Raw genomic sequence first — 14,003 nt, forward strand, 5'->3', positions numbered from 1 at the left:
TACACTGAAGCTCGCAGGCGGCTATGGTAAGGTGCGTGACATTTCCTGACCAGGCGCCGAGTGGTACCAATCACAACACACACTGGCCCAGCTAACCAATCACAGCACATTTCGCATTTCAGAAGGCGGGCCTTCATTTGATACAGGAACTATTTGAGCCGTTCATGCCAGACTGGGGAGAGAGGTGTTGTAATAATGTAAAATATGTGAAAAATAATGTTTTTTTCGAACAACCTAGTATGAGAGCCTGTTCTAGTACACCCCCCAAAACAAAATCAAGACTTTGTAAAAGAGCATAATAGGACCCTTTAAAAATAATGACTGAAATAGAAAGACAACAGAAAAACATAACATTCATAATTATTACTGATAGACTGTCAATGAAATTTAGTTTTTTTTAATAGTACAATGAACTCTTTTATTTAAAAAAAAGAATTAAAGAAAAATATAATTTCCACTAATATGTTAAAGAGACAGTTTACCCAAAAATAAAAATTCTGTTATCATTTACTCAGCCTCAAGTTGTTAAAAAGTCTGTATACATTTCTATCTTCTGCTAAACACAAAAGAAGATATTTTGAAGAATGTGGGTAACCAAACAGTTTCTGGTCCCCACTGACTTCCATAGTATTTTTCCCATTCAATGGAAGTCAGTGGGCACCATTACATTTTTGGTTACCCACATTCTTCAAAATATCTTCTTTTGTGTTTAGCAGAAGATAGAAATGTATACAGACTTTTTAAACTTGAGAGTGAGTAACTGATAACAGAATTTTCATTTTTTTTAATGAACTACTTCTTTAAATTCAAGGACAGATCTGTCAAGAGTTGTGTTTATGATGTGCATTTGTGTTGTTCATACAATGTGATGAAGATGCTGGACACTAATGTTCTTGTTGAGACGATGAGTTTTACTTTGAGTGACGTTTAGAGCAAGGCCTCTTAAACCCAAATGCTGTGAAGAAATACAAGACCAACATAATTAAACAAACAAACAAAAAAAGCTATGTAATAAAACATTAAAAGGACAAAAAAAACATTAATCGAAGGACAAGAACACAACTAACCAGAAGATGGAGTTGTCTTTGATGCATTGCTGCCATTTCCCTCTTAGCCTTCTGTGAGCACAACCTGACATCTACAAGACAGCTCAGGAAAACAACTGCATTAGGTACCATCATGCTTTCACTGACATATTTCATTTTTTCTTCCAGTATTAAAGTATGTGAGAACTGTCTGTTTAACTGTGTAAGCAAAGATACAGTGTCTCCAGTGTGAGAACGCCAGCCGCTGGGAGCCGTGCTGGGCCAGTTTGTCTGCTCTCTGTCCTCTGTCTTCCTCCACATGCCTGGATTGCAGCACATTGTTCCACTGACACCAAAACTTCTCCAGCACAGCAATGCGCCATACATCCTGAGCAACAGCTGCAATACAGAAGGCAACTAAAATGCATAAAATGCAAAAAATAAATTCATAATTGTGACTGATCAGTTTGCCACTGTATCTCAAGTTATTGCAATTAAAAAGCCTTATATATTAACAATTTGGGGTTGGTTTTTTAAAGCTTTTTTAAAATAAGAATTTATGCATGCCCACCAAGGCTGTATTTAGGTGACCAAAAATACAGTAAAAAAAATTTAAAATTGTGAAAATATTTTTAGACTTTAAAGTGACTTTTTCTATTTTAATACACTTTAAAATGTAATTTATTCCTGTGATGGCAAAGCTAAATTTCCAGCTGTTATTACTTCATAAAAAACACGTTAAATCATTTTATTACAATTGGTGTTTAATAAACATTTCTTATTATTATTATTAATGCTGAAAACAGTTGTGCTTCTTAATATTTTTGTGGAAACCATGATACATTTATTTTTCAGGATTCTTTGATGAAGCATTTATTTGAAACAGAAATATTTATTTGAAATGTCTTCACTGTCACTTTTGACCAATTTGACCAACAGTATATATCCTAAATATAAAAAGTGAATGGCACCTGTTTTCTTGCTCTTAGCCTGTCGGTTCTCTGTGTGTCTGATCCATCCATGCAGTGCATGTCTTAACAGTTGAAGACAATAGTGACGATGAGCTTTGGACTCCTTCTCTTTCAGAACACAGGCTTGTTTCATCCTGTCTCTCCAGTGCAGCCACGCCTGTGAAGAATAGCCACTTTAGAGATCACTCAATTTCGTCGTACAGTTGCATTCTCACATGTTCATACTCACTCTGCTCTGTACAGTGTGAGCCCAGTGTTGCAAAGCAAGATCTTCTTGATGGTACTCCACATCCCTGTGCTGTAGTGTCATATTCCACACAGTCCAAACCCACCTTTAATGACCAAAATATGCACAAACAAAAATATATCACATTAGCATGTTACTAAAAGGCCATTTTAAAAAATAGGCCTTCAATGTGATATACATGCATTTTTATATATGTTTATATTATATAAATGTACCATATAAATAATTTTTAATTAAATCATTCTAAATAATTAATACTTTTATTCAGCAAGGATGTATTAAATTGAACAAAAGTGACAGTAAAGAGATTCATGTTACAAAAGACTTCTATTTTACATTTACATTTACATTTTGTCATTTAGCAGAGGCTTTTATCCAAAGCGACTTACAAATGAGGACAATGGAAGCAATCAAAATAAATTTTAAATGAATGAAGTTTCTTTCTATTCATCAAAGACACATGAAAAAAAATGTATCATGGTTTCTACAAAATTATCAAAGAGCACAACTGTTTTTGATAATTGAAAATAATAAGAAATGTTTCTTGAGCAGCAAATCAGCATATAAGAATGATTTTTGAAGGATCATGTGACACCGAAGACTGGAGTAATGATGCTGAAAATTCAGCTTTGCCATCTGTAGAGTCTGGACCAATCAGACACACCATTTTTCATTAGATTTAACAAATCAGTTATTCATTAGATTAACAAATAGTCACAGACCCCTCACCCAATAAACATACCGGGTGCCAGAATGTCTGCGAACGACAATAGGCCTCTGATTCCATGGCAACCAATGCTGATATCACTGGTTTTATTGCCCAAAGGAATGTGGGTAGAGAAACTCACTACATTTTCCATAGGAACGCTTGGGATTTCAGCCTTTCTCATTGGACAAGCCCATCTTGAGAGGCGTGAATCTTCTCAGACCTTAAAGGCCTCACATCAGTGACCCGCCTTCAGTCTGTGGTTCTGTTAGATTCTGAGAAGAAGACATGAGCTAGAACGCTTCTGCAACCCGCTAAATTCGTGCCAGGCTTCGGCCTTGACTTTCCATTCACCGGGATTCTCTGACTCAAACTGGTTCTTTTTCATCAACCAACTTCAGCAGCAGTGTGTGTGTGTGTGTGTGTGTGTGTGTGTGTGTGTAGGTGTATGTTAGACTAGTTTAAGTGTTTATGTAGTATGTTAGATTCGTTTAAGTGTTTATGTAGTTAATAAAGTCTTACTTGTATCACACTTGACGTTGTTCATTGTTTGCTCATAACTGGAGTCCCTAATCATGCAGATTTATGCTACAGGCTCTGTGTAGAATTGTACAGTAAGGAAGTTATTTCCCTTAACCAGGAAATTAACGTTCTTAGAATTGACAGAGAGTTGACCCTGAGAGGTCAAGTAAATACTTACAGCGGATCTAAATATTTATAATTAATTATAACTAGTTATGATTAATTATTCATATTTCCCCTTTGAGCTGATTCACTACACATCACAAGAATAAGTTGCATTTTAAATATATATCAAATAGAAAACAGTTACTTTATATTGCAATACTATTATGTTATAATGTGTAATAACAATATTACTGTTTTTACTGTATTTTTGATTAACTGTATTTGACTGACCCCAAACTTTTGAACAGTAGTGTACATATATTTCTGTTTAATAATGTTACTCATTTATTAATATATGTAAAATTATATCAACATATTGACTGATTTATGCTTGTTTACTTGCTTAAATCTTAATATAAAATGTTGTTGTCATAGTCAAGTCTGTTATTTTATGCTACACTCCGACCCTACACCAGGATTGCAACATTGTTTATTATGTATCTGGCTGCTTTACTCTTATGAATGTGACTTGCAATATTTTTCTGACACCACATAAGAGCAATGCTCACTTTAGTACAGCGAGTCTCTCATGCTGCACTGCTGCCTCCTGCATCCTGCGTTTCATGCGACACATGTCCAGGTACAGTTTCCAACCATTCCACACAGAACGTAGTTTGTGCTTTGTCTCTGCAGTACAAATATTCAGTTACAGCTACTATGACATAATACACAACATAATCATCCCCAGTAATGTGAGATAAAACGTTGAAAAGTTAAATGACTTTCTCATTTAAAAACTCATTCAACTCTATAAACTAAAATATTAACAGAATAACAGCCTATATACCGAATCTGATTGCAAGTTGCAGTTTTTTCTTTTCTTCTCTCTGGACAGCAACATACTCCTGCCAGGCTTGAAATGTTTTGCTATACAGCATATACCTAAAATGGGCAAATAAAAAAATTAAATAAAAATAAATAAATAAATTATGGTTGGTGATAATTGATAACAGCACAACTGTTTTTAACGTTGATACTAATAAGAAATGTTTCTTGAGCAACATATCAGCATATTAGAATGATTTCTGAAGGATCATGTGACACTGAAGACTGGAGTAATGATGACTGCTAAAAATTCAGTGCTGCCATCTCAGTAATAAGTTACATTTTAAAATAGAAAACAATTATTTTAAATTGTAATATTTCACCATATTACAGTTTTGACAATTTTTGATTAAATAAATGCAGCCTTGGTCAGCATAAGAGAACTAACTTACGTATAATGGCAGTCTGCCCTTATATTTAGGGTCCATTCCTTTCTTGCATGCCACCACTCATCTTTCCAAGCCACTAAGGTTTTCCTCAAGACCACCTTACAATAATGAGATCTATATATATATATATATATATATATAAAACAATTTTCATGAAATAAACATCATATATCGCACAGTCGAACCACTGCAGCATTTCTTTGTACATTTTAGTGCGCTATTTAAACACATGACCACTATACTGGACCTGGCTTGTGATGTTGTTATTCGTCCAAATGTCTTCTGAATCCACAAGTGAAGGAACTTCCGAGCAAGATGCCTAAATACCCCCAAAAAACAGTCACTTATCATGACATTCACAACATATAAACGAATGGGGGATGCCATTATCTCCTACCTTATCCTAAGCTCTTTAAGTCTACCACCTCGGTTCCAAGTATATCCGACCCGGTAAGTGTTTTTTCGTATGGGTGTTTTGCGTGGTCGGTTCTTTTCTACACCACCAGACAACTGTTTCCCAGCTTTTGGTCTTATCGTTTGCATCTTTAATAGATCATTCAAGCATAAGTTACATAACTTTCAGTCTAGCAGCCAGTGCTTGAACTATAACGTTACTTGGTTGGAATAGAGTAAATAAAGTAGCGTTTAGGGTTTTATAGATTCAACTTAAGGCTTTAACGCTACTGCAGCTCATTATAAAGCTGTCATCTTACTGGCAACAACTAACAACAAACCATAACTGCCGCTCTTCAGTGTTGAATAAATTTTCTTCCGGTAAAATGTCATAATAAAAGACCTGCCTAAAATGGCAACTTGAACATTTTAATAATGCATTTATATTATAATTAATAATAATAATAATACTAATGCAGTTGTGTTACAGTAATATTAATACAGATATTTTAAAATAATGCAGTTATATTAAATTGGTTTAATTTATTAAATACATTACTGACGCATCCTGTAGAACTGGTCTTTTATGTCTTTACTGTACACAGGATTTTGTGAATTTAATATTGAGCCGCATTGCTTTTTAAGTTGTGTTCTACTTTCATTTAAAAATGTCACGCAGAAGTCCTGACAAGGCCACGGTCAACATATATCAGTTTGTGAGATTTCTTAGGAGAGTAATATCTCCCTACTAAGCAGGAAATGCGTATTTGGGCTATTTAATCTCTTGATGACATCACAGAACAGAACATTTTTTAAACTCGCACATAATGACTCAACATGTCAATATGGCCTACAAGTAGATAAACTAAATACACACCGTAGGACTTAACGGTTTTACTCATGTGGAAGTTTCCAAGCTTGGAAATTAATGAATGAAAGGGACATAACAGTCACTTTCACTTTGAGAGTCTGTCTGAGTGATAATTTTTATACATTTCACTTAAATTGTTATGCTGGTAATTAATTATTTAGTAAAAAAAAAAAAAAACATTTTCAATTACTTTATATGTGTGCATATACATACATTAGTCAATTCTGTTTTCTGTTTTATTCTATTGCATTTTAATCTCATTATACTTATTGTTTTTATTAACAATATTGAAATCTTTCTTCTTATAGTTTTATTACATTTTCTTACATAATTATTCTTATTTTTTCTAAAAAATACTGTTTGATTATATGCTACGTGGTTGACAAATAAACTTAAAACAGAATCAGAATTAGAATTAGCTTCATTCGCCAGATGTGTGCAAGCACACAAGGAATTGGTCCATCTTGTTCATACTTGTTTAATCGAATAAATAGCAGGTAAATACTTTGAACTTTAGTCAGAATCATGTAAATAAAAAAATCAAGCAACTCTAAGCGTTTTAAACCCTGTCACGTGACTGCAATTTACAATGGGTGGCCACGTTGATTGCCTGAAATGTATTCTTGCTCTAAAATTCCGTAACGACTCTTGTCAACCCCCTTAAATAAAATACACACTTGTAACCACGTAATCTGGTGTTTTTTGTTTTTAGATTTGAAATTACAATCAAATGTGAGTGTTTGTTTCTTAAAACTTTAAAGGCGGCGTGATTAGACACTATATAATCCTTGATTGGGGGCCTTTCTCAGAACCAGTCAGAGATCTGAAGAAATTCGCCACTCTGCGACTGAACAGAGACGTAAGAGAGAGCTCAGAGAAAGTACCCCGAGGTACATTGATTGTTGCAGTCGGACTACAAGCTTAAATTAAGTGATCGAACCCAGTTAGCTGCTGGAATTTGTCCTAATATATGTGAGCTTTAGTGTATTGACGCGCTTTTTTTATGTACGTTGTGCAGCTTTATGAGTGGGGATAAGTTTCCTAGCCTGCTAACCCGGCTCACTAGCCTATAAATAAACAAACACGGATTTTTTTTTTATTGAAGTTTTTCGCTCTCACGAAAAAAACCCAAAGGAGAAACCAGCCAAAAGTGTAATTTAAAAGCAGAAACGGTGCAAATAGAGCCGTTTGTCCATAAGAACCGAAGTAAATAGTCGGCGTCGGCTTGTTGAGTTTAGCCAGTTTGCTAATGAAATGCTCCTCTCTGCCAATTAGCGATTAAATATGGAGTGACAAGGGCTATCCGAACCTCCTGTCAAGATTGTCGACAGAGAAACTTTAATTTTAGGCAGAAAGCTTCATCCGCGTCCTGTCTGAAATCTGGACTGACTGTAGCATCTCTTGTACGTTAGTTTGGTATAAGACAGGTAGCCAGAAGCTAACTGAGGTAACGTTATCCAGGCGAGGAGAGAGACGGTGCTGTGACACCGTTTCAAATATCAGGTGGGTTTATCAGTATGTTGAGAAAGGTGCTTGGTTTTTTCAAAACAGACGCGTTCTTCATGTGGGAGATTGTAGCGTAATGTTCCTGCACCAGACTGATTAGTATTCTGTAGTTGGCTTGCTGTATGCCTCGTCATTTGCTAATACAACAGCTACTCGGGAGCCAGACATTTACCTGATGTTAAATCCCTACACCTTTTAATCCTCTTTAAAATATATTCAAGTTACATTTAATTTGAAGTTCTTATAGACTTTACGGGATTTATATACTCCTTGTTAAACTGCCTGCAGCCTGTTTGTACAATCACACTTAATAGCTCAGTGAGTTTGGATTGAATAGCTAGTTTTTGTTTTTTTTGTAGTATTTGAAGACTAATAAACCAAATAAATGTGAATTACGTTGACATGGCAGTTAAACTAATGCTATAGAATTAATTCACAGGTGCCTAGAGTGTCTGATATTGAGGCTTCACTTCAGTTTGACCACCCGCCTGAGTCATGGAGAAGGATGAAAATGGTGAAAACATAGTGGAAACGGTGAAGGACTCAGTAGTGACCTCCGCCTATAGATATACCAAGGTGAGAACAATCACAATCCCTTAAAGGAAACTTCTTTTGAGGAGCAAATCTGCCTTGATCTTTTGATATTACGGTGTGATGTACTTTGAACACATGGTGTAACGTTTAGAGCTTTAAATGGCCATAGCACATAAAAGACCATGTTTGAAGCCTATTAAAGCAGGCTTTAATGTCATGATTAAGTGGAACCACAAAAATAGATACTGATTTTTCATTTCATGTCAATTTCAAGGGTGCTTTAAGACTTCATTTAAATGGATTGCTTAGAATCTGAGCAATTTGTTTGCCATCAGAGCAGCAGCTGCTTACTCTTGTTGCTACGTAACAATGTTTTTTTTTTCTGTTTTAAAAAAAAAATTTTTAATCTTATTCATGATTCATTACCAATACCAAAATCCTATTTTTAACCCCTTTTTTTTAAAAATACGGTTTTATTAAATTAAGTTTAGTAGAATTGCAGTGAATTGAAAACTTAACATTCAATTCAAGTTTATTTTTGTACAGCGCTTTTCACGATACAAATCATTGCAAAGGAACTTTACAGCAAATTAAGTTTTTACAATATTTAGTGGTAGCTTATCAGTGGTGACTGTCAATGTACATATTAACATTGTAACATTGAATTAATCTTGACGTGCATGTTTAATTGGATAAATAGCAGGAAAACCCTTAACTTTAGTCAATACCTATAAGTAAAAATCAAGCAACACAGATTGTAAATTGTAGTCATGTGACAGGATTTAAAACAATGTGTGATTGATTGGCATTGCGCATTTATTTCCTGAAACAATGAACATTAGATGATGGCAAAATGCATAGTGTTGCTTGCCTCACTTTTATTCTTTGATTTTGAACATTTGGTATTGGTAACATTAGGAAAAAAATAGATCATTAAAATCAGGAAAGAAAAGAAATAATAATAAAAAAATACAAAAAGATCACATACCCTGACCTAGAGGTTACATCTAGCCACAGAGAATTAACATCCAAAAAGGGTAACCAAATTCTTGAAAATTTAACCATGGAACCTCGAGACTGCATTTAAGTTTTTCCAATTTAACAAAGAACGAGGCATATTTTATCCACTGAGTATGGGAGGGGGGTGAGGACTTTTCCAATGCATCAAAATACAGCGCCTTGCTAGTAGTGAAAGAAAAGCTACTAACTCAGCCAAATAAAATGGCAATTCGCAATCGGGAGGTAAAACTCAGAACAGGCCAGTTAATGGAGAAGAATAAATGTTAATAATAATAATAATAATAATAATAATAATCCACACAGACCACAGGGTGAGCACCCGCTGCTGGCCTCACTAACACCTATTCCAGCAGCAACCCAGTTTTCCCAGGAGGTCTCCCATCCAGGTACTGACCAGGCTCAGCCCTGCTTAGCTTCAGTGGGTAACCAGTCTTGGGCTACAGGGTGATATGGCTGCCGGTCAATAATAGATGTGATAGCTGAGAGTGAAAAAAAGACAGACTCCCAGGGAAAAAAAGACAGACTCCCAGGAAAAAAAAGAAAGAGCAGGACAGGTCCAGAACATGCGAGTTAAATTAGCTGGTTCTACATGACATTTCTCACAACTTGGATCAATGGCTGGGAACATGCAAGCTAGTTTACATTTAGTTGTGAGGTGTTCTGTACAGTTTTACCATGCTGATAATTGTTTGTTTTTGCAGGAAGAGCTTATGGAAATCAAAGAACTGGCAATTTCCAACGAGAGGCCAGAGTGTCTATCAGAGAAATATGACAGGTGAACTTTTTAGTGTTTGTTTGCCAGTTCAGTTTGAATATTCCCTTAGAGTGGGGACTTTGGAGTGAGCAGGGCACGTGCGTGCCATTACGTAGTCGTTTGGAATGCATTTGGCAAAGGGAGCGATGTAATTTCCTCATTATCTTCAGCTGGCATGTTCCCGTGACAACGCAGCATGGTGTCCGTCAGCAGATTCGCTGATGGACACCGGCATAAAAAAATATACATTTTATATTTTAAGTTTTATATATTAGTTTTTATATATTATATAGCATATTTTAAAAACTTTTTAAAATATAAAATGTATGTTTATTTGCAACAGTTATGCTAACAACAATAAAAAGACATTTATGACAGTAAAACAGCGACATCTGCTGAAGGACACTGTGCTGCGTTGTCACGGGAACATGCCTGCTGAAGATAATTAGGAAGTTACGTCGCTCCCTTTGCCAAATGCATTCCAAACGACTACGTAATGGCACGCACGTGCCCTGCTCACTCCAAAGTCCCCACTCTAAGGGAATAGGGATGATCACTTCCATTTGGAATTTCCCCCGTGAACCGTTCGGTACCGATACTCGTACCGGCACACCCCACAGTGGGATTATTGACTCTTGTTGCATATCCTTTTGTATACATAAACATTAAGATTTTAATTGTCTTATTTTAAGGCACCTAGTATTGGCTCTTTAGCACTTAACCGCTGCTTTCCAGTATTAGGCAATCAAAGAATTTATTTACAGCAGTCATTTGTTTGAATACACTTAGTGTGACACTACTGACTTATGCTGTTTTAAATGGACTTATATGGAGAACCTAAGCCTTAAATGTTAACAGTACTGTCTCCTTCATAGTGATGGGGTCTGGGACCCTGAAAAATGGCATGCCTCACTATATCCCTCTTCAGAAAACAGCTGTCCAACAGAAGGATACAAGAAAGATTATGCAGAGGATAGAGTTCCGCTAAAACGCAGAATTGCAGGTAATTGGCCAAGAAGTTTCTGATGTTATTTGACTATCAAAACCTTGTTGCTGAAACAATACCAGAATTAACTTTGTCTTCCCTAGATCCTCGGGAACGTGTAAAAGATGATGATCTTGAGGTGGTTCTTAGTCCACAGCGACGTAGTTTTGGTGGGGGTTGTCAAGTGGCACCCACTGCCCTCCCTCGCCGCCCCATCAGCCCTCTGGAGAACAAAGAGAACGAGTCACTTCGTTTGGGGGGCGCACGTCGCATAGGGAGTGGCCGTATCATTGCATCACGTGTATTTGAGAGGGACGCACGAGTTGACAAGGAGAGGGAGCGAGACCGAGAACGTGAATTTAAGGACAAGAGATTTAGGGTATTGTGATAAGGGTTTGATACAAAGGAACTTTTTGCTATTATTGTATTGTTCAAAGAATAAAACGTTATTTTTTTCTGTGTTCTACTGTAGAGAGACTTTGGAGACAAAAGAGTGTTCAGTGAGAGAAGAAGAAATGATTCCTATGCTGAAGAGGAGCCAGAGTGGTTCTCTGGTGGGCCCACTAGTCAGTCAGAGACCATTGAGCTCATTGGCTTTGATGACAAGATCTTTGAGGATGACAAGCGGAGGACCAAGCGTTCCAGGAAGAAGCCAGAGTCTGTTAAAGAAGGCATGTATTGTACAAATGCAAACACCTAAGAAATGCTTCTGTTGTTGGATCAGTGCATTTATCAGCATGCTTTTTCAATCTTCCACACCTACAGTTGAATGTAATGGTGGGCTCTCTGAAGACCCTGAAGTAGTTCAACAGTCAGGAGCTGACCAAGAGGTTCCACATGCCGAGGTTCTTCCTGAGCAAACCCCTGGAGAATTTGACTTCAATGAGTTTTTCAATCTTGAAAAGACCATGCCTGGCCTGGCTTCGGTAAGATATGGGGAGCACTGCATGCTTGTAAGGGTGATGGTCACCAAATATCTGGCTTGTCTTAAAGGGATATTTCACACCTAAGGTTTTTTTTATTTATTTTTTTTGAAATGTTTGGTTCATGTGGTTATTAGGTACGTTTTGGGCAGTTATTAATCTATAATTAACGCAAGCCTTTTAAAGAAATTTTTTTTTTTTACTCCGCTCTGTAAGTTTGCTGTGCTCTTTTTACGTTTGTACCTCTTTAGTAGTTGTCATTTTCTGTACCGATTTGTATTGCAGCACTACTGATGCCTCCTAATACGTTTCTCTAATGAATCGATTGTCTCTGGATGCATGTACCTACTAAGTGAATGTAACACTAGAGGTAGTTATGTGTTTGTTATTGCAGAATAGTTCAGCAAGCCTGTTTGAGGTTCATATGTTGCTGCTCATGTCTGGTGTTCTAAATATGATATGACATTGTTGGTTTTGCAGTTGTGTGGCGTCAAGCTATTTGTTGGTTTTGAATTGTTATACAGAAAGCTCAATGGAATGCAAATTTATGCCCATCTGATTTGTAAAGATTATATTGATGCTGTTGAAACTGGGGATGAGGATTGATTGGGGAGGGGGGGTTATGCACATCTACGTTGTGCCCATTTTTAATGTAGTTTTAAGAAATATGTGGGGATCTTGTAAATGAAACTATTCTCCAAAATGCCCACTTTTCACCCTATTGTGCTAAGCAGTCTGCAGACACTCTTCACGTAAGTGTCATCCACTCCCCATGGCTGTTTCCTGCTGCTGTGTTATAACGGTTTAAACCAGGGTTCCTCTCTCTTTCCTTCCAGATGATTGAAGATGTTCTTGCTGAGGGTCCGGTCATGGCCAGTCGTTTCAGCCGCTGGTTCTCCAGTAACAGAAGTCCCTCTGGCAGCCGCTCCAGCAGTCTACGTTCCACACCGCATGAGGAGTTGGAGAGACTAGCAGGTTATCCTTTCCTATTCCAGTCTATTCACCTGGTTTGGTTTCAAGGTTGCCCACGTAGCTTTGAAATAGGCATACACAAACTTGCAAATTTAAATTAAAAACTAGAGTCTGTTACTGTTATTCTTGTTTTTCATATTTGAACTCATCAGCTTAGCTTTTTAATTTTATTGTTTATATAAGCCTTTTGACAAATTGTCAAGGAGCTGTAAAAACGGTTACACTCATTAAGTGAATGAATCACGTTTGTGCTGAAATCTTATTACAAAGCAAAAACAAACACTTTCCTTCGATCCATGAACACTTCTGTTAATGTACACGATCTCACAATCTGAAGTGTCTGTCATAGCAAATCAACACATGCTGTTGTGAATAATTAAGCGATGTGTCTTCTCATTGGATAAGAACACGCAGTCTCATCAATTTAATAGACACTGACGCGTCATCGATGTACTATAGTCCTTTGCCACGTCACAAATTGTGACATCAACACGATGTAGATTTTAAACCCGGAAGATGAAAATGGCGCAAAAAAGCTTAAAATTAACCAGTTTTTTCCAACAATTAAAATTAACGGATGGATGCTAACATTGTCTTCTATGATGTGCAACACCAACACCTCAGAAATCTCAGAAAAAGTAGTATGGGGTTTCATGACCCTTTAAATCGATTCATTTACACCCCAACAAAGAGCTGCAAAAGCTATTTAATATTACATGTTAACTATTTAGTTCAGTTGCTTTTTTTTAAGACCGAAAAATGTGTAATTTTTAGATGTACTGACAATTTACCATAAATATTTCTTCCCAGCCAAGAAACTGCATTTTGCGTAGATAATAAAGGTTCCCATCCTGTGGCTAAAGGAATTATTGCATTTATTTAACTGTTTATCCTTGTCTGTTTCCTATATATACATGCTATTTCCTATATACATTTCCTATATGTATACGTTACCATTCTAAAGTCTCCTATGCTCAAAGTAAAAAAAAGAAGAAAAAAAAAAGCTATATTCTGAAAATATTAAATAAAACTTACTGATCCTTTTGAATGGTAATGTAAATGCTACCTACCTCTGATGGAAAAGTGAATGTAAATGTGTAATATGTAAAAAATGACATACACAATTATATTGTGTGCCATTTTGGCATATATATATATATATATATTAGTATGCACTGATGCATCAGCCACTATA

The 14,003-nt window shown here is 36.3% G+C and overlaps 2 protein-coding genes across 4 annotated transcripts in view; one reads left to right on the forward strand and one right to left on the reverse strand.

Moving 5' to 3' along the window:
* LOC107712061 (protein SFI1 homolog) overlaps positions 1 to 5,616 on the reverse strand; it is a 14,037-nt gene extending 8,421 nt beyond the window's left edge. The window contains exons 1-10 of the mRNA XM_016517186.1: positions 5,248 to 5,616; positions 5,098 to 5,169; positions 4,854 to 4,964; positions 4,424 to 4,518; positions 4,146 to 4,263; positions 2,226 to 2,328; positions 1,997 to 2,153; positions 1,263 to 1,424; positions 1,068 to 1,138; positions 863 to 955 (exon numbers count right to left, since the gene is read on the reverse strand). Of these exons, the coding sequence (XP_016372672.1) occupies positions 863 to 955; positions 1,068 to 1,138; positions 1,263 to 1,424; positions 1,997 to 2,153; positions 2,226 to 2,328; positions 4,146 to 4,263; positions 4,424 to 4,518; positions 4,854 to 4,964; positions 5,098 to 5,169; positions 5,248 to 5,393 (1,128 nt within the window). The 5' untranslated portion in view covers positions 5,394 to 5,616. The remainder of the gene's footprint in view (positions 1 to 862; positions 956 to 1,067; positions 1,139 to 1,262; positions 1,425 to 1,996; positions 2,154 to 2,225; positions 2,329 to 4,145; positions 4,264 to 4,423; positions 4,519 to 4,853; positions 4,965 to 5,097; positions 5,170 to 5,247) is intronic.
* A 1,316-nt stretch (positions 5,617 to 6,932) lies between these two features.
* Positions 6,933 to 14,003, forward strand: part of LOC107712102 (eukaryotic translation initiation factor 4E transporter-like) — a 12,759-nt gene continuing 5,688 nt past the window's right edge. Inside the window, exons 1-8 of one of the 3 annotated variants that reach the window (XM_016517229.1) lie at positions 6,933 to 7,004; positions 7,527 to 7,617; positions 8,060 to 8,196; positions 9,876 to 9,949; positions 10,804 to 10,931; positions 11,018 to 11,292; positions 11,386 to 11,584; positions 11,679 to 11,839. In XM_016517229.1, coding sequence (XP_016372715.1) covers positions 8,116 to 8,196; positions 9,876 to 9,949; positions 10,804 to 10,931; positions 11,018 to 11,292; positions 11,386 to 11,584; positions 11,679 to 11,839 — 918 coding nt within the window. In that variant the 5' untranslated portion in view covers positions 6,933 to 7,004; positions 7,527 to 7,617; positions 8,060 to 8,115. Of the gene's footprint in view, positions 7,618 to 8,059; positions 8,197 to 9,875; positions 9,950 to 10,803; positions 10,932 to 11,017; positions 11,293 to 11,385; positions 11,585 to 11,678; positions 11,840 to 14,003 lie in introns of all 3 variants that reach the window. The other 2 variants (XM_016517231.1, XM_016517230.1) reach the window with 2 other exon arrangements.

Source organism: Sinocyclocheilus rhinocerous, unplaced genomic scaffold, assembly GCF_001515625.1.
Source record: "Sinocyclocheilus rhinocerous isolate Xijiao unplaced genomic scaffold, SAMN03320098_v1.1 scaffold1710, whole genome shotgun sequence".
In the NCBI taxonomy this organism is placed as follows: domain Eukaryota; kingdom Metazoa; phylum Chordata; class Actinopteri; order Cypriniformes; family Cyprinidae; genus Sinocyclocheilus; species Sinocyclocheilus rhinocerous.